Below are 19,261 nucleotides of genomic sequence, written 5' to 3'. Positions count from 1 at the left end.
TCTGGTCACTCAGCAAACACTTACGGTGCGCCTACTGTGTGCCAGGCATGGTTCCAGGCTCTAGGGACACACAGTGAAGAGAACAGAATGAGTCCCTCACTCCCTGGAGCTTGCTTTATAACACTCTGTGTGTGCGGAATTGTAACACTGCCCTAGAACCTGCCGGAACTGTTTGTTTTGGCATCCTTCACAATTAAGATGTGCTGTAAATAGCTAGATTGACTTGCGGGGGACACTTGAGGTTTGGAGACAGGATCGTTGAATACTTGAACTGGAAAGAATCTTAGAAACCAGCGGGCCCCTCCTTTCCCTACCCACCCTTGACAGATGGGAAACTTAAGAAAGCCTGGAGAGGGGGTGGAGGTGGCATGCCCAACTTCACAGAACGAAGCGGGACAGAGCTAGTCGGCATAAGGCCCACCAGTGGCGGTCGTGTGGCCGGGAAAGCCGGAGCTGGTATCTCAGAATCTGGCACAGCTCAGAATCTTGTCCGTTTACCACCTGGCCAAACAGACTGCATCTTGCTGCTGTACAAGGGTTGCATTAGGCACGTCAGTTCCAGGGGAAGGCCCAGGGCTGCTGGGGACAGTTTTGCTCCCTGAGGACTAGGTAGACTGGCAGCAGGAGCAGAACAAAGAACAGGATGGTTTTGACTGCAAATGGTGTTCCTATGTTTGGAGTTGGCTCAGGTGGGCCCCACCCCCAGCCACATGCTTGTTTCAAAGACCAAACCTCAACGCCAATTAATTTTGAAATATCAGGAAATGTTTTATGACATCAAGCCTGATTTCTCTACCTTGCGATGTCTAGCTCCTCGGGGGGCCTTTTGAGGGGCAGGGAGCATTCTTCCTCATCTTTTGCCCACAGTGGCTCAGTTAGGTGCTGTACTCCCTGGCCCCGTGTGGCATTTTGGGTTCCCGCAGCTCAGAGGTCCCAGGGGCCCTGCAGGCAACATTCTGTCCGGACAGGAGGGGAAGCCTAGGTCCCCCAAAGGGACAGTGACTTAACCACAGTCAGACACACAGCACATCCAAGGAAGGCTGAGGCCAGAATGCAGGTCTCCTGGCACCTTCTATCCTTCTAAAAGTTTCTATTATGTCCTATTTGAAGCCTGTAAAAAGGTGTTACATTATGAAACATAATAATAAAGCCAGCACTCTGTGAACCCACTGAAAAGCCCAGAATGTCAACCTTTCATGTCTTTCCTCTCCCATCCCCTCCCCACCCCCAGGAGTAACCCTGTCTTGAATTCTGACATGAACCATTCTCTTTTTTTTTTTTTCTTAAGAGACATGGTCTTGCTCTGTCGCCCAGGCTGGAGTGCAGTGACACGATCACAGCTCACTGTGGCTTCAAACTGTTGGGCTCAAGCGATTCTCCCACCTCAGCCTCTCGAGTAGCTGGGACTACAGGTGCACACCTCCACACCTGGCTAATTTTTGTATTTTTTATAGAGATGGGGTCTCAATATGTTGCCAAGGCTGTTCTCCAACTCCTGGGCTCAAGTGATCCTCCCACCTCGGCCTCCCAAAGTGTTGGGATTACAGGCATAAGCCACACCACCTGGCTTATTTCCTTACCTTTCAAAAATAGCTTTAGCACATATGCCTGCAGGTCGTGCTTGGTTTTGAGCTTCGTGGAAGTATCATACTTGACACACCCTTCCGTGACATTCCTCCATGACGTGCTTTTATCGCTTTGCCATGTTTCTAAGCTTCATCCTCATTGGTACGTGACATTGTCACTGCCACACTGTACTGCAGTGCTGCTGTGAACATCCTTGCTCATGGTCCTGTGCAGGAATTTCTCTAGAACAAAGTTCTTAACCTTAGCTATACATTAGACTCACCTGGGGACACTTTTTTTTTTTTTTTTGAGACGGAGTCTCACTCTGTTACCCAGGCTGGAGTGCAGTGGCACTGTCTTGGCTCACTGCAACCTCCGCCTCCCGGGTTTAAGCGATTCTCCTGCCTCAGCCTCCTGAGTAACTGGGATTACAGGCACCTGCCAGCATGCCTGGCTAATTTTTTGTATTTTTAATAAAGACGGGGTTTCACCACGTTGGCCAGGCTGGTCTTGAACTCCTGATCTCATGATCTGCCCGTCTCAGCCTCCCAAGGCGCTGGGATTACAGGTGTGAGCCATCGTGCCTGGCCTGGGGGAATTTTTAAAACATCAACAGGCAGGGCATGGTGGCTCATGCCTATAATTCCTGCATTTTGGGAGGCTGAGATAGGAAGATCACTTGAATCCAGTAGTTCAAGGCCAGCCTGGGCAACATAACCAGACCTCATCTCAGAAAAAAAATTTTTTTTTTTTTTTTTTTTTTTTTGAGACTGTCTTGCTCTGTTGCCCAGGCTGGAGTGCAGTGGCGTGATCTCGGCTCACTACAAGCTCCGCCTCCCGGGTTCACGCCATTCTCCTGCCTCAGCCTCCTGAGTAGCTAGGACTACAGGCGCCCGCCACCACGCCCGGCTTTTTGTATTTTTAGTAGATATGGGGTTTCACCACGTTAGCCAGGATGGTCTCGATCTCCTGACCTCGTGATCCACCCACCTCGGCCTCCCAAAGTGCTGGGATTACAGGCATGAGCCACTGCGCCCAGCCGAAAAAAATTTTTTTAATTAGCTGGACATGGTGGCACGTGCCTGTAATCCCAAGCACTTTGGGAGGCTCAGCCTGGATAACATTGTGAGACCCTATTTCTACAATAATAATAATAAATTTAGCCAGGCATGGTGGCATGTGCCTGTAGTCTCAGCTACTTGGGAGACTGAGATGGGAGGATTGCTTAAGCTCGGGAGGTTGAGGCTGCAGTGATCCGTAATCGCGCCACTGCACTCCAGCAAAACAAACAAACAAAAACCCTTCTTTGATTTAAAACTCCCCCAAGTGGCTGCCATCGGTGACAGCCGGGCTTTTTCAAAGGCGTGCAGTCTTTCCCCAGGTGTTCTTCCGTGCGGGCATCCTGGCCAGGCTTGAGGACATGAGGGATGAGCGTCTGGCCAAGATCATGACAATGCTGCAGTGTCGGCTTCGGGGCTTCCTCATGAGGGTGGAGTTCAAGAAGATGCTGGAACGAAGGTAGCACTCACAAACACCGACAGGAAGGCCCAGAGGAGCCACATGCACTCAGGGCCAGCTCCACTGGCCATGCTGCGTGGTGGGCCAGGGGTGGATGACAATGTCTTGCTGGCACAAAGAACCCTGTGTGGCTGGCCAGGTGCGGTGGCTCATGCCTGTAATCCCAGCACTTTGGGAGGCTGAGGCGGGCGGATTGCCTGAGGTCAGGAGTTCAAGACCAGCCTGGCCAACATGGTGAAACCCCGTCTCTACACAAAATACAAAAATTAGCTGGGCATGGTGGTGGGTACCTATAATCCTAATCCCAGCTACTGGGGAGGTTGAGGCAGGAGAATCGCTTGAACCCGGGAGGCGGAGGTTGCAGTGAGCTGAGATCGTGTTGTTGCACTGCAGCCTGGGCGACAGAAGCAAAACTCCGTCTCAAAAAAATAAAAAGAACCCTGTCTCTCAGAGCTGCCACAACCAAGTTCACACACTGGGTGGCTTCAAACAACAGGAATTTTTAAAAATTTTTTTACTGATACCTAATAGCTATGCATATTTTAGGTTTTATGTGATAACTTGATACATTCATATAATAAAATCAGGATAACTGGGATATCCATCACCTTAAATTTTATTTTTGAGTGGGGGATGGGGTCTTGCTCTGTAGCCCAGGCTGGAGTACAGTGGTGCGATCATAGCTCACTGCAGCCTCAACCTCTTGGGCTTGAGTGATACTCCCACCTCAGCCTCCTGAGTAGCTAGGACTACAGATGCACCATACCACACCTGGCTAATTTTTTTTTTTTTTGGTAGAGACAAGGTCTCCCTATGTTGCCTAGGCTCATTTCAAACTCCTGGGCTCAAGCAATCCACCTGCCTCAACTTCTCAAAGTGTTAAGATTACAGGCGTGAGCCACTGCGCCCAGCCCATCTTCCCTCTTTTTATATGGACACCAGTCATTGAATTAGGGTCCACCTTACTCCAGTATGACCACCTCATCTTAAGTAGTTACATTTGCTGAGACGCTATTCCCAAACAAGGTTCCCTTCCTAGGTATTGGGGGTTAGGACTTCAACGTATCCTTTCGGAGGACACAGCTTAACCCCTAACAGGAAACAACTAATATAAACCCTCTCTTTACAGTTTCAAGTCATTTCACAGCCTTCCTCTTACTTGATTCACATAATGATGCTATGAGAGGGGCATGGTAGGGCCAGCACCCCCACTTTACAGATGTAGAAACTGAGGTCTGAGAGGTTAAGGAACTGGGGCAGGTTCATGCAGAGCCAGGATTAGAACTCAGCAATTCTCACTCCACATCCCTGCCCTTGGAACCATGTTTTTCAGCCATCTCCCTAACCTGGTAATTTTTAAAGGGCTGGGTCTGGCCAGGTGTGGTAGCTCATACCTGTAATCCCAGCACTTTGAGAAGCCAAGGTGGGAGATCACTTGAGCTCAGGAGTTTGAGACCAGCCTGGGCAACAGGAGACAGGGAGACCCCATCTCTACAAAAAAAACAAAAACAAAAAATTCGCAGGTGGTGGTGCATGCCTGTAGTCCCAGCTACTTTGGAGGCTGAGGCAGGAGGATTGCTTGAGCCAGGGAGTACAAAGTTCCAGTGAGCCATAATTGCACCATTGCACTCTAGCCTGGGCAACAGAGTGAGACCCTGTCTCAAAAAAAAAAAAAAAAAAAAAAAGGTAGGTCCATCCCAGATGACCTGTGATTCACTCTATTTCTTTGTGGTCATAGAATTAGTAATGAATTCCTGTTCCCATCACCAGGCCACCTGCAGCCCCGGACTAAAGGCAGGGATACCAGTTAGGGGCTGATGTGAGGGATCTTGGCCTGATTCAGCCCAGGGCCTTAGTGCACAGGAGGTCCTCAATAAATGGCAGTTGAGTGAAGCTGCAGGGAACAAGAAATGGGCGGATTCCAGCAACTTTGCAGACCCATGGGATTTGGAGACTAATGGGTGATTTCTGGTGGAGGAGGGAAAATGCAGGAGTCAATGACTGGTATGTCTCAGCCTTGTGCCATCTGGGAGGGACCTGGTTCCATCAGGTTTCACCTCAGCTCCCTTATCGTGCTGCTAAGCTCTGACCCCAACGTGAGTCTCCCTGCCGCAGACCACATGGGCAATGCTGGGTCTTGAGAAGGCACTTTGGTGTCTGAACAAAGTAGATCTGCTGGCTTCTATTCCCAGGCCCCACCCCTTCCCCAGGGAAGCCAGGTCCTAACACCTTCATTGTAACCCACTCAACCCTGGATTCTTTTCGCAGAATGGGCCTGAAAGTCATTCAGCGGAACGTGCGCAAGTTCCTGCAGCTCCGTTTCTGGGGCTGGTGGAAGCTGTACAACAAGGTGAGGGCCAAGGGGCCAGGCCAGGGGGGACTGCTGCTACCTATGGGCTGGGGGAGGGCTCGATCCTGGACAGAGGTGCCCCTCGGGAGTGAGAGGCTGCAAGAACAGTTTGAAAATGAGGGCACCTTAGAGACAAAAATCTAGCCTCTGTCCAGACAGGGACTAATTCCTCCCTAAGAAAAATCATGGGGCGGGCACAGTGGCTCACACCTGTAATCCCAGCCCTTTGGGAGGTTGAGGCAGGAGGATTGCTTGAGGCTAGGAGTTTGAGACCAGCCTGGGCAACACAGTGAGACCCCATTTCAAAAGAAAAGAAAGGAAGAGAGAGAGGAAAGGAAGAAAGAGAGGAAAGGAAGGGAGAGAGGAAAGGAAGGGAGAGAGGAAAGGAAGACAGAGAGGAAAGGAAGGGAGAGAGGAAAGGAAGGGAGAGAGGAAAGGAAGGGAGAGAGGAAAGGAAGGGAGAGAGGAAAGGAAGGGAGAGAGGAAAGGAAGGGAGAGAGGAAAGGAAGAGAGAGAGGAAAGGAAGGGAGAGAGGAAAGGAAGGGAGAGAGGAAAGGAAGGGAGAGAGGAAAGGAGAGGAAAGGAGAGCAAGTGTCTTTCTGCCTTCCATCTCATCCCTCAAAATAAAATCCACTTAAGATGGAGAGCGCCATACCACCCCCACCAAAAAAAGTGAGCTTGATTATTGACTCCTTGCCCCTGGGCATGTTGAGGCATCTTCAACTCCAGTGAGTTCTTGGCTTAGAGCTGGGGGAACCTCAGGAAATGATAAGGTCCGACCTCTCATTTCCTGTTCTTCCGAAACAGCAATGAGTATGGTATGTGAGTCAGCCAGCTGGTGGGACCCACAGAGGTCCCAAGCAGCCAGGCCACCCTCAACCAAGGCAGGAGGCCACCAGCCATGGCACTGCACGTGGGTCCAATCATGCCTGTGCTGGGGCCACCATTAAGAGGGACATGTCTCTGGGCACCAGAAGAGGGAGTCAGGCACCAGGCAGCTATGTTCAGGAGAAAGGAGGACCCGCAGAGGGTGAGGACAGGCTCTGAGTCATCTCGGGTGGCCCTGAGTCCTCCATAGCTCACAAGGAAGTTTCTTTACACTCCCCCATGGGAAAGAACTAGCTAACAATCAGCACCCACTACAGATGGAAAGGGAGGAATAGTAAGTTCTGCTTCCCCAAATGTATCCACACACAGGCCGGCCCTGGAGGACCTGGGATTGGAGAGGAATCTAGGTGAGCATGTCTCAAAGGGCAGGTGTTGCCGGTGCCGCCTGGTTTTCCCCGCCTGTTCCATGACTCACCTTTCTTTACATTAATTCACTTTTTTTTTTTTTTTTTTTTTTTTTTTTTTTTTGAGACGGAGTCTCACTCTGTCACCCAGGCTGGAGTGCAGGGGCACAATCTCAGCTCACTGCAACCTCCGCCTCCCAGGTTCAAGTTATTCTCCTGCCTCAGCCTCCTGAGTATCTGGGATTACATGCATCTGCCACCCTACCTGGCTAATTTTTGTATTTTTAGTAGAGACAGGGTTTTACCATGCTGGCCAGGCTGGTTTCAAACTCCTGACCTCAGGTGATCCACCCGCCTTGGCCTCCCAAAGTGCTGCTGGGATTATAGATGTGAGTCATTGCACCTGGCCTCGCTTTTTGGAAAAAAAAAAAATTTTTTTTTGACACAGGGTCTCACTGTGTTGCCCAGGCTAGAGTGCAGTGATGCAATCATAGCTCACTGCAGCCTCTAACTCCGGGCTCAAGCAATCCTTCCACCTCAGCCTCCCAAATAGCTCAGACTATAGGTGTGTGCCACCATGCCCAGCTAATTTTTAATTTTTGTTTTTGAAGAGACAGGGTCTTGCTATGTTGCCCAGGCTGGTCTCAAACTCCTGGCCTCAAGCAATCCTCCCACCTCAGCCTCCCAAATGGCTGAGATTACAGGTACACAGCGCCCGCCCAGCTCATTTTTAAATTTTTTGTAGAGACAGCGTCTTGCTACATTACCCCAGCCAGTCTCAAACTCCTGACCTCAAGTGAGCCTCCCCAGCCTCCTGGAATTACAGGTGTGAGCCACTGTGCCCAGCCACAAATTTTACTTTAAAAGGAAACTTTGTAGTCTTACCTGCTTTAATTTCATCCTAAGCAAATGTTACCCACAAAATTGTGGATTTGAGGAGTTTTCATTTTTTAAATTACCTATTAAAGTAACTATGTCACAACTCTAATCAAAGGGTGTCTATGCTTCAATGCATCTCACCAGATCCCTTGGTATACAATTAGACTCTGGGAAGACCCAGGCCAATGGCCTTTAAGGTTCCTTCTGAGCAAGACATGGTAGCAACAGCTGTAAACTCCCCTGCTTGTTACTAATTAGACCTGACAGAACAAAGTCCTGTTCTAATTAGTTTTTCTTGTTGTTGTTGAGACGAAATCTTGCTCTGTTGCTCAGGCTGGAGTGCAGGGGCATGATCTGGCTCACTGCAACCTCCGCCTCCCGGATTCAAGCGATTCTCCTGCCTCAACCTCCCGAGTAGCTGGCGCCTGCCACCACGCCTAATTTTTTGTATTTTTAGTAGAGACGGGATTTCACCATGGTGGCCAGGCTGGTCTCGAACTCCTGACCTCAGGTGATCTGCCCACCTCGGCCTCCCAAAGTGCCGGGATTATAGGCGTGAGCTACCGTGCCCGGCCTTTTTAGTTTTTGTTGTTGTTGTTTTAAATCCTCTGCTCTTAGTATTCTAACTAAGCTGTAATATTATTTAACAAAGCCAGATAGGCTGGGTCAATGAAAAAACACTTGTAGTAGGTTTCCATTGAATAAAAAGTGCTACACAGCGGCAAAGTATGGTGGTTACTGCAACCTTTTCATGCCAGCTTTGCCACTGTGACATCTCAGATTCTCAACAGCCAGGCTGGCAATGAACGAGGTTTATCTCTTATCTTTCAAAAGAGGCGCAGGCTGTCCCTCCTCCCAAATCCATGTCTAGGGCATTTTCCCTCCTGGGAAATGTATCTATTGACTATGTATCTATTGTATGTATGGTATAATGTTTCTGTGGTTCGCAGGGGACCTGCCCCACCAGCTCTGCTAGGTGCTTTAGGAACCCCGAAGGGAGGGGAGGGAGGTCTTTGAGGGGCTTGCAGATGCAGGGCAGAATACAGGTGGTAGGACCGGACGGAGCCTGGCACTCCAGTGCAGGTGAGAAGGGCCAAGTGCACGGAGAGGTCCCGATGGGTGCTGCGGGTGCAGAGCAGGAGCAAATGCTCCCGGCTGAATGGCAAAGAAGGCCCAGCCCTATAGACACAGGTGCAGGGGCACTGGCCATTGTGGGAAGTATCAGCTGACACAGTGCAGGAGGAGGGCAGGGGCTACATTGTGGAAGGCCTGCAAGGCCAAGTCGAGAGGTGGGACTTCATGTTAGACAGAAGATGAAAGGAGTGAGAGAGAGAGGGGGAGAGTAAGAGATGGAGAGAGACACACACACATAGAGAAAAACAAAGAGAAAGACACAGAAAATGAGAGAGAGAGAGAGAGAGACAGCACAACAGAGAGACAGGCAGAGAGAGAGAGACAGAGATAAGAGAGACAGAGATGAGACAGAGAAAGAGACAGAGAGAAAGACAGAGACAGAAACACGGAGAGAGAAAAAGAGAGAGCAGAGCAACAGAGACTGAGAAGAGAGGCAGAGATAGGAATGGCATGAGAGAGACACAGAGAGAGAGAGAGAAACAGTGGGCGAGTGAGAGAGACAGCAAAATGAGACAGACAGAGACAGAAACAGAGAGCCAGAGGTGGGAGGACTCAGTAGGGAAGGAAGGAGGGAGGGGACCCCAAGGCTGTGCATTTCACTGGGGCTCCTGGTGTCTACACAACATGCAGAACAGATGTAAGCCTTGGGGCACCCAGATGCCGAGGACACCTGACTCCATGTCCCTCAGGATTAAAGAGCATCCTAAGAATTGTCCTAGGTGAGGATGGGCCTTCTCTGTTGAGGCCAGGGATGCTTTACACAAGGAGCTCAGCCTGGTGGCATCTGTGGAGAGGGACCCCACCCGCAGAGCTACAGCAAGAGCTGCTTCCTGCCACAGTGGTGCTGTGAGGTCACGCCTGAGGCAGAGACTCCACAGCCCTCCGTCTACCCCCCGGCAAACCCCATTCTCCTAACACTCTTTGGTGTTGCTCATTGCCCAGGTCAAGCCACTCCTGAATGTGGCTCGGCAAGAGGAGGAGATGAAGGCCAAGGAGGAGGAGCTCAGGAAAGCCATGGCCCAAACCCAGGAGTTGGTAAACAAGGTCAAGGAACTGGAGGAGAAGACAGCCACGCTCAGCCAGGAGAAGAATGACCTCACCATCCAGCTGCAGGCTGTACGTGGGGTCCCCAGGGAGAAGGGTGGGAAACCCGTACAGCCTGGACCCTGGGAGGGAGGAAGGGCGAGCTCTTCCGAAAACCCATGTCCCTCCAGACCACGGGAAATTCTCCAGCATACAAGGTCACCCTCGACTCAACTTCCAAAAAGTCTCCATCCAATTCGTGTGTGTGTGTGTGTGTGTGAGAGAGAGAGAGAGAGAGAGAGAGAGAGACAGACAGACAGACAGACAGACAGACAGACAGACAGACAGACAGACAGACAGACAGCGACATGGTCTTGCTGTGTTGCCCAGGCTGGAGTGAAGTGGCTCGATCACAGCTCACAGCAGCCTCCATCTCCTGGACACAGGTGATCCTCCCACCTCAGCCTCCCGAGTAGCTGGGACTACACCACCATGCCTGGCTAATTTTTTGTACTTTTTGTAGAGACAGGGTCTCACTATGTTGCCCAGGCTTGTCTCAAACTCCCAGCCTCAAGTGATCCTCCTATTTTGGCCTCCCAAAGTGCTGGGATTACAGGTGTAAGCCCCTGTGCCCAGCCTCCATCAAATTCTTATTTGCACACAGCAGCAGGCTGGGCACACACAGCTACAGGACCCGCCTGCAGGGAAAGTCCAGGGATGGTGGCCATGAGATGGGGTGAGAACAGCATCCCCTGGAGTCAGGGCTGGGCTCTGCCATACAAACTTGGCAACTTACCCACTCCAAGCCTTGTTTTCCTCACCTGTCCAGGGAAACACAGCAAGAAAGAATAAACGATGTCATTTCTGTAGGGCGCCTGACTAAATGTCCTGCAGTGAATTCACTGCTGGGGTCCCTTCTGGTTTGCAAAGCTTTTCCTATTCCTTCCCTGATTTGACTCTCACAGCCGCCCTGTAAGACACTCGATTTTCACGTGCATCGTACAGGGTAGAAAACTCAGTTTGGCAGACATTTAGAGATTTGATCAAAGTCCCAGGCCCATTAGTAGAAAACCCAGCCCTGGAAGGGGCCCAATTCCATCTCCAGTCCTCCCTGCTCTGCCACGGCCATCTCTGTAGCCGTGAGCATGTGTGGTGCTTGCATTTTCCTTCCACTGTCCCCAAAGGCCTCCAACATCATTTTTCTGTATCCTCTTCATACCCCTGAGAAGTTGCTTGAACTGATATCCCCATTTTGTTTGTGAAGGCTGAGGCTGGGCAAGACCAAAGTGATGGAAGAATCCTCCTGGGCCAGGTGCAATGGCTCGTGCCCATAAACCCAACATTCTGGGAGGCCAAGGCAGGAGGAATGCTTGAGCCCAGGAGTTCAAGACCAGCCTGGGCCACATAGTGAAACCCCATCTCTACAAAAAAGTTTAAAAATTAGCCGGGTGTGGTGGCACATCTGTAGTCCCAGCTACTCAGGAGGCTGAAGTGGGAGGATTGCTTAAGCCTAGAAGGTCGAGGCTGCAGTGAGCCATGATTGTGCCACTGCACCCCAGCCTGGGTGACAGAGTGAGACTCTGTCTCAAAAATAAAAATAAAAAACTTAGCTGGGCATTGAAGTGTGTACCTGTAGCCTCAGCTACTTGGGAGGATGAGGTGGGAAGACTTCTTGAGCCCAGGAGGTCTAGACTGCAGTGAGCTGTGATCACACCACTGCACTCCAGCCTGGGCAACAAAGCAAAACCCTGACTCAAAAAAAAAAAAAAAAAGGAGCTCGAGATAGCCCAGCCCCTTGTCCAACCCCCAGGACACATTTGTTCAGCTCAAGGCTTGTCCAGCGTCTTGGTGTGGTCTTTGCCTGGACCCTGTCCTCGACCGGGGCTCTTTCTCCCAACAGGAGCAAGAGAACCTGATGGATGCAGAGGAGCGCCTGACACAGATGATGAAGACCAAGATGGATCTAGAGAGCCAGATCTCAGACATGCGGGAGCGACTGGAGGAGGAAGAGGGCACGGCGGCCTCACTGAGTGCCGCCAAGCGCAAGCTGGAAGGGGAGCTGAGCGACCTGAAGCGGGACCTAGAGGGCCTGGAAACCACGCTGGCCAAGACAGAGAAGGAGAAGCAGGTGAGGAGAGGCCGGGGCCCTGCCACGCTTTTCTCAGGCCACCTTCAGGGGCCATACCTAAAGCCCCTATGGTGGCTACACCCAGTGCCCTGACCACTGACCACATGGGGCAGTTTTTTGGGGGTTTTTTTGTTTGTTTGTTTTGCGACAGAGTCTCGCTCTTGCTGTGTCACGCAGGCTGGAGTGCAGTAGTGCGACCTCAGCTCACTGCAACCTCCCCCTCCCGGGTTCAAGTGATTCTCATACCTCAGCCTCCCGGGTAGCTGGGACTACACGTGTGGCGCCACCACACGCGGCTAATTTTTGTATTTTTAGTAGAGACGGGGTTTCGCCATGTTGGCCAGACTGGTCTTGAACGCCTCACCTCAGGTGATCTGCCTGTCTTGGCCTCCCAAAGTGCTGGGATTACAGGCATGGGCCACCATACCCAGCCCACATGGGGCTATTGTAACATCCATTAATTTACAACTTAAAATGCAATTCCTCAGTTGCACAAGCCACATTGTAGGTGCTCAGCAGCCATGTGCGTTAAGTGTCACTGCATGGGACAGCAAAGGCAGAGAACATGTCCGTCACCGCAGAAAGTTCTGCTGGACAGGGCAGCTAAGGGGACTGAGCTGTTCCCATCATGGTGAAGTGTCCACCTTCAGCTGTTGAATTTCTGCCCAAACAAGCAGTTGCTGCCCCTCTGAACAGCTCCCTGGGGGAAGCCCTGGCTCCTGATGCCATCTGGCCGGCCCCTGGTCCCAAGGTCCCCTTCCTGCTATTGCAGGTGGGTTGGGTTCTCAAGCAGGGTAAGCAGGGGCTCTGCCTAAACTTGCGCTTCTCCTGCTCTGCTGCACACACAAACCACTGGGGATACAGTCAGGTGCAGACTCTGGCGGGTCTGGTGGAGCCCAAGGGTCTGTATTCCTAGCATGCTCCTAGGGGATGCCACTGCCGACATCCGGGGACCACACTTTGAGAAGCCAAGGTTCTTGCTGCTCCCCTTCACCCCCAGGGTTCTGACTTGGTTGGTCTAGGACATGCCCTGGGTGCTGGCATTTCTTAAGCTCCCAGGAGACTCAAGGGTGCACCCAAGCTGAGGACTCCCTCCAGCTTTAAGGATCTACCTCTCTACCTGCCCTGGTTTCTAGGCCCTGGATCACAAGGTCCGTACCCTGACGGGGGACCTCTCACTCCGTGAAGACTCCATCACCAAGCTCCAGAAGGAGAAGAGGGCCCTAGAGGAGCTGCACCAGGTAGGTTTCCCTTGCATCTTCCCTCAGCCCAGCAGCTAGAGCTTGGCACAATGTGCTTTCCATTGGAGACTGGAGCCCCGAGTTCAAATCCTGGCCCTGCCGCCCCCTCAGCTTGGGGCCTTAGGGAAGTTAAGGAATCTCCGTACATCTCAGTTTCCTCAAGAGTGACATGGGTGTGGCCCCCCCTTGCTGCCTTCCTTCCAAGTTTGTTATAAGTGGGGTGACAATATAATTTGTCTTCCAAACTAGGACAGTTTTGAGAGCAAGCGGGGGAGCTATGAACAATTATGAATCATCTAGGCATGGCAGCTCACATCTTTAAACCCAGCACTTTGGGAGGCTGAGGCAGGAGGATCCCTTCAGTTTAGGAGTTTGAGACCAGCCCGGGCAACATGGCAAAACTCCCATCTCTACATAAAAAAAAAAAAAATACAAAAATTAGCCAGGTCTGGTGGCACGCGCCTGTAGTCCCAGCTATTCAGGAGGCTGAGGCAGGAGGATAACTTGAGCCCAGGAGTTGCAGGTTGCAGTGAGCCAAGATTGCGCCATTGCACTCCAGCCTGGGTGACAGCGAGACCCTGTCTCAAAACAAACAAACAACAAAACAATTACGAGTTAGGTTGGGCCCATGCACACTGGAGAAAGTATGCTCACTGGAGTGGTAGGGGTGGAGTGGGGTGTATGGAACTGTCCCGTGAGCTCAAAAGCCCCAGCAAAGCCTAAGACACTGTGGCAACAACAGGCCATGAGCTCTTGAGGCCATGGGGAGACCCACTGACTTTCCCAGGCCCACTGTCACGGCTAAGGTTCCAGAATGCAGAGCCAGCTCTGACCGGCCACCAGTGCTGACCTCCAGAGAAACAGGGGCAAAGAGCCAGACAGTGGACCCCTCGTCCCTGTGTTTGCTGATACCGTGAATCCACATGTCCCCTGAGTGCCTCTCCCTGCTGCCTCGGGAACTACCGCCCTTGCCCTGTGATTTTCAAGCATATCAGACCCAGAGCCTCCTTTCATAACAAACACAGTGGATGTGTGTTATTCACACTGGTTATATTTTTGTTGTTTTGAGATGGAGTCTCGCTCTGTCGCCCAGACTGGAGTGCAGTGGCGTGATCTCAGCTCACTGCAACCTCCGCCTCCCGGGTTCAAGTGATTCTCCTGCCTCAGCCTCCCAAGTAGCTGGGATTACAGGTGCCTGCCACCACACCCAGCTAATTTTTTTGTATTTTTAGTAGAGACAGGGTTTCACCATGTTGGCCAGGCAGGCCTCGAACTCCTGACCTCAAGTGATCCTCCCACCTGAGCCTCCCAAAGTGCTGGGATTACAGGCGTGAGCCACCACACCCGGCCTCACAGTGGTTATGTTCTGTAAAGTTGCCATAAACACTGAATTAACCAATAATAATTCAATATTGAATTAGCAAATATGAACCACTGCTCCTAGGGAAAATATAGGGTTAGACTCTTGCATGCCTCTGGTCATAACATTTTATTTATTTTTTATTTTTATTTTTTTGAGACAGGGTCTAGCTCTGTCACCAAGGCTGGAGTGCAGTGGTACGATCATGGCTCACTGCAGCCTTGACTTCCCAGGCTCAGGTGATCCTCCCACCTCAGCCTCCTGAGTAACTGGGATTATAGGCATGTACCACTGCACCCCACTAATTTTTGTTTGTTTTTGAGACGGAGCCTCGCACTCTCACCCGAGCTGGAGTGCAGTTTTCTAAAAACTAGAAAAAAAATTAGCTGGGAGGCTGAGGCGAGAGGGTTGCTTGAGCCCAAGAGGTGGAGGCTGCAGTTAGCTGTGATCGTACCACTGTACTCCAGTCTGAGTGACAGAGGAAGATCCTATCTCAAAAAAAAAAAAAAAAAAGTAGTGCATATTCAATGAAGAAGAACATTGAGTTACATGTAAAAGGGTGCTGGGCCCTAGGTTTAGAAGAGTAGAAATGGTTGTTTTACTCACATAAGTGCCCGGGTGGGACATCAGGAATGTGGACTACAGAGTTCTTCATGGTACCAGATTGTCCAGAGCAAAATGGGATGTCCGGCATTGCTGGAGTCATCCACTAAATCTCAGAGGAACCTCCAATCACTGTGACAACCAGAAGCACCCCACGTATTTCCCATATGCCCCCTGGGGAACCAGAGATAGGGTCTCACTGTTGCTCAGGCTGAAATGCAGTGGTGCCATCATAGCTCACTGCAGCCCCAACCTCCTGGGCTCATGATCGTCCTGCCTCAGTCTCCTGAGTAGCTGGCACTACAGACGTGTGCCACCACACCTGGCTAATTTTTGTAGAGACAGGGTCTGACTCTGTCACCCAGGCTCCAGTGCAGTGGTACGATCATAGCTCACTGCAGCCTCAACCTCCCTGGCTCAAGCAATTGACCTCCCTGATGGGTGGCTCTGGTCCATCTGCTCTGGCCTTACCCAGCGCCCAGGAGCAGGTGGTCAGTACCTACTCACTGAAGTCAACTGAACTCCCCAAAGCCTGGGAGCTGCATAGCTCAGAAGTGACAACTGAGGATCAGGACTGTTCAGCTGCTCCCACTGGGCCTCGTGGCACTCACGTGTGTATCTGTCCTTCCAGAAAACCCTGGACGACCTACAGGCTGAGGAGGACAAGGTGAACCACCTGACCAAAAATAACAGCAAGCTGAGCACGCAGATCCATGAGGTAATACCCATTGCTGTGGCCACCTCTACAACTCCAAGGCCAGATCCCTCTGGGGGCACGGGGTCCGAAGATTAGTTTGAGAACTGGACCAACACATCCCCCGGGGCGTGAGGGCCCTTCTGATGCCGTAGCTAAAGGATCGGACCCAGTCTGGTTCCTTCTTGCCTTCTGACCTCAGACTCTTCTCGTCTACCTTCTCTTGCTGTTCTTGTCTCTGTAGCTGGAGGATAACTGGGAGCAGGAAAAGAAAATCCGGGCAGAGGTGGAAAAGGCTCGTCGGAAAGCTGAGAGTGACCTGAAGATGACCATCGACAACCTCAATGATATGGAGCGTTCCAAGCTGGATCTCGAGGAGGTGGTGAAAAAGTATGTCTTGTCGTCGTTTGTTTTGTCCATCACAATGGTAGCAATAGCTGGAGCTGCCTGGAGGGTGCCAGGAGCCAGGCACTGTATGGAGAGCCTCACAAACATTCCTGCATGTCCCAAGCACCTGGCAGGCATGGAGGATATGCAGAGAGGCAGGGGCTGCCCTGTCTGCAGGGAATGCCCAGTGTCACACAATACCTGGTGGGCACTGGGGAGGAGACGAGCGCCACCACCCCAGGAAACACTGAGGACTCAGCAGGGCAGGGAGGCATCATAAAAGTCTATGACCACGTTGGGTACAGTGGCTCACACCTGTAATCCCAGCACTTTGGGAGGCGAAGGCAGGAGGATGGCTTGAGGCCAGGAGCTCAAGACCAGCCTGGGCAACATAGCAAGACCCCGTCTACAAAAAATACAAAAATTAACTGGGCATGATGGAGCCAGCCTGTGGCCCCAGCTACTAGAGAGGCTGAGGTGCGAGGATCACTTAAGCCCAGGAGGTCAAGGCTGCAGTGAGCCATGATCATGCCACTGCACTGCATTCTGGGCGACAGAGCAACACCCTGTCTCAAAAAAAAGTGTCACATTAGTAAATGTGTGAATGAATGAATGGATGATGAAACACCTGAGGAGCTCATTCAGGGGTCTAACTGCTCTGTAGGGTGAGACCTTCTGGGCTGTCACTACAGAAGGCCAGAAGGGGCTGGGAGGTACGTGGGTTTCGGCAGGTTCAAGGCCTCCTCTGGCAGCCCAGGCGACATTCCCTCGCCAGCTTGCTGGTCTACCCTCAGAGCCTTTCCTCAGGAGACCAACCCTTCCCTTGCAGGAGGGATTTGGAAATAAACTCTGTCAACTCGAAATATGAGGATGAGCAGTCTCTGAATTCCACGCTGCAGCGGAAACTGAAGGAGCACCAGGTATGTCCAGGACTGAGAAGCATGAGCTCTCTGTCGGAAATACACTTCTCTGAACGTTTTGTTCATGTCAGCTACTTGGTGGCTGAGGTTTCCTGAGGAGCAAGACTGCCACAGAGTCCTTGGAGATGGACCCATGTTCCCCTCACTAGGGGTGAAATCCGTACGATGGTTATGAGGCCCTCCAACTGCTCCCCGCCTGACCTCATCACTGAGTGTTTCCCTCCACTCTATCCAGCCATGCTGGCTCCTGGCTGGGTGTCACACATGCCAGGCCCCCTCCTGCCTGCCCCGGCACCTTTGCACTTGCTCTCTGGGATCTGCCTCTCTCTGCTTTTGACAGTGGCTGTCATATTCTCACATCCCTATTTTCCGTCCTAAAAGGCTAAGGGGCTGACTTACTAACTTTGCCTGGCAGAGATGAATCCCCTCCCTCCTCTGTCTGCTAGGCCCGAATTGAAGAGCTGGAAGAAGAACTAGAAGCTGAGAGGGCCATGAGAGCCAAGGTAAATGAAACACGTTTCCCCTTCTTGAGTCAAAAGACCTAACAGCAGTCACACATCCAACCATGAATAGAAACCTCCGCTAAGGAAACCAGTAGAGAAGGCAGGTGTCCAGCTAAAAAGTCTAGTTGCTTCTGGAGCACCTACTGTGTGCCAGGGACTGAACTGCACGTCCACATTAATCGTGACGTGAAAGGCAGATGCTCTGTGTGGCTTGAGTCCAGAGGAGAAGAGGCTGGTTCTACCTGAGACAGATGGGGAAGAAACACTTGACCTCAAAGATAGAATTCAACAGGCAGACGCAAGGAGAAAGGTCTGGGCAAAGGGAATAAAATAGCACCTACCTTCATTGGGATGAAGGTGTAAACAGAGAAAGCATGTGTTAGCAAGAGCAGAGCATGGAGGGAGGCTTGAGCATGGGGATCCTACAGGACGTGAGCCCAGAAAGCTGGTGGGAGACAAATCACAGTGTACCTAACCCCAAATTCAGCCAAATTGGACAGGTGGTAGGTAGGATGGGCACTAATGCCTGACCAGTATGGGCAAGACTGTGTCCTTTACTAAGCCTGTGGGATGACAGGCAGGGCACAAGGCCCCCCAGGCATAGAATCCTGGCTTCTCAAAGGTGAAGCAGTCATCATGCTCTTTACTGGAGAAAAAGGAGCTCTGGGTGATTATCATCGGTATCATTAAATCTCATCCCATGGCCGGGAAGAGTGGCTCATGCTTGTAATCCAAATACCTTGGGAGACCAAGGCAGGAGGATCACTTGAGACCGGGAGACCAGCTTGGGCAACATGGTGAAACCCATCTCTACAAAAAATTTAAAAATTTGCTGGGTGTGATGGCATGTGCCTGTAGTTGCAGATACTTGGGAGGCTAAGGTTAGAGGATTGTTTGAGCCAGGCAGGCGAAGGTTGCAGTGAGTCGAGATGGTGCTGCTGCACTCCAGCCTGGGCCACTGAGGAAGGCTCTATCTTAAAATAAAAATTTTCATCCCAGGTGGAGAAACAACGCAGTGACCTGTCCCGGGATCTTGAAGACCTCAGTGACAGGTTGGAGGAAGCGGGTGGAGCCACATCTGCTCAGGTACCCATCCCAGGGGGCCCAGAAACCCCCAGCTCTGCTTGCATTTAGGGGGAAAAATTGCTGGACTGTGAGCAGTGGGATCAAGACCAGTTCGTTCTTGCTAGGTTCCTGAGATGGACTTGAGGAGAAACCAATTAATAATTTAAAAATGAGGCCTGGAACAGTGGCTCACGCCTGTAATCCCAACACCTGGGGAGGCAAAAGCAGAAGGATCACTTGATCCCAGGGATTTCTGACCAGCCTGGGCAACACAGCAAAAGCCCATCTCTCAAAAAAAAAAAAAATTAGCTGGGCATGGTGGCATATTCCTGTAGTTCAAGCTACTCAAGAGGCTAAAGAAGAAGGATCACTTGAGCCCAGGGAGGTTGAGGCTGTGGTGAGCCATGATGGCACCACTGCACTTCAGCCTGGGTGACAGAGCAAGACCCTGTCTCTCAAAGACAAATAGAAAGAGTTTGCTACTCACAGTTCCCAAGAGGAAAGGGCACAGCAGGCCACGCAGGGCCAGAGAGGCACTGGGGCTGGTTAGGAGGCAGACAGCTGGGGGGAAGAATGTAGGCAAAGGCCTTTACGCTGGCTCCCATCGGAAGGAACAGGTGAGGCAGGGTGAACAGGCTCCTGACTGGCCAGTTTGGAC

The 19,261-nt window shown here is 51.5% G+C and overlaps 1 protein-coding gene and 1 long non-coding RNA gene across 3 annotated transcripts in view; one reads left to right on the top strand and one right to left on the bottom strand.

The window, feature by feature from the left end:
* LOC129534772 (uncharacterized) overlaps positions 1–19,261 on the bottom strand; it is a 73,778-nt gene that overhangs the window by 15,879 nt on the left and 38,638 nt on the right. Inside the window, exon 5 of one of the 2 annotated variants that reach the window (XR_008681475.2) lies at positions 744–1,808. The exons of the other annotated variant lie outside the window; for it this stretch is intronic. This is a non-coding gene — a long non-coding RNA (uncharacterized lncRNA). Of the gene's footprint in view, positions 1–743; positions 1,809–19,261 lie in introns of those variants that run through there. 2 annotated transcript variants of the gene reach the window in all.
* MYH16 (myosin heavy chain 16) overlaps positions 1–19,261 on the top strand; it is a 72,382-nt gene that overhangs the window by 29,148 nt on the left and 23,973 nt on the right. Inside the window, exons 19-28 of the mRNA XM_055393164.2 lie at positions 2,948–3,084; positions 5,353–5,434; positions 9,622–9,795; positions 11,603–11,830; positions 12,967–13,071; positions 15,666–15,752; positions 15,973–16,118; positions 16,945–17,035; positions 17,482–17,538; positions 18,538–18,624. Of these exons, the coding sequence (XP_055249139.2) occupies positions 2,948–3,084; positions 5,353–5,434; positions 9,622–9,795; positions 11,603–11,830; positions 12,967–13,071; positions 15,666–15,752; positions 15,973–16,118; positions 16,945–17,035; positions 17,482–17,538; positions 18,538–18,624 (1,194 nt within the window). The remainder of the gene's footprint in view (positions 1–2,947; positions 3,085–5,352; positions 5,435–9,621; positions 9,796–11,602; positions 11,831–12,966; positions 13,072–15,665; positions 15,753–15,972; positions 16,119–16,944; positions 17,036–17,481; positions 17,539–18,537; positions 18,625–19,261) is intronic.

Source organism: Gorilla gorilla, chromosome 6 (genome assembly GCF_029281585.2).
Source record: "Gorilla gorilla gorilla isolate KB3781 chromosome 6, NHGRI_mGorGor1-v2.1_pri, whole genome shotgun sequence".
In the NCBI taxonomy this organism is placed as follows: Eukaryota; Metazoa; Chordata; class Mammalia; order Primates; family Hominidae; genus Gorilla; species Gorilla gorilla.
This window is presented reverse-complemented; position numbering and strand designations above follow the sequence as displayed.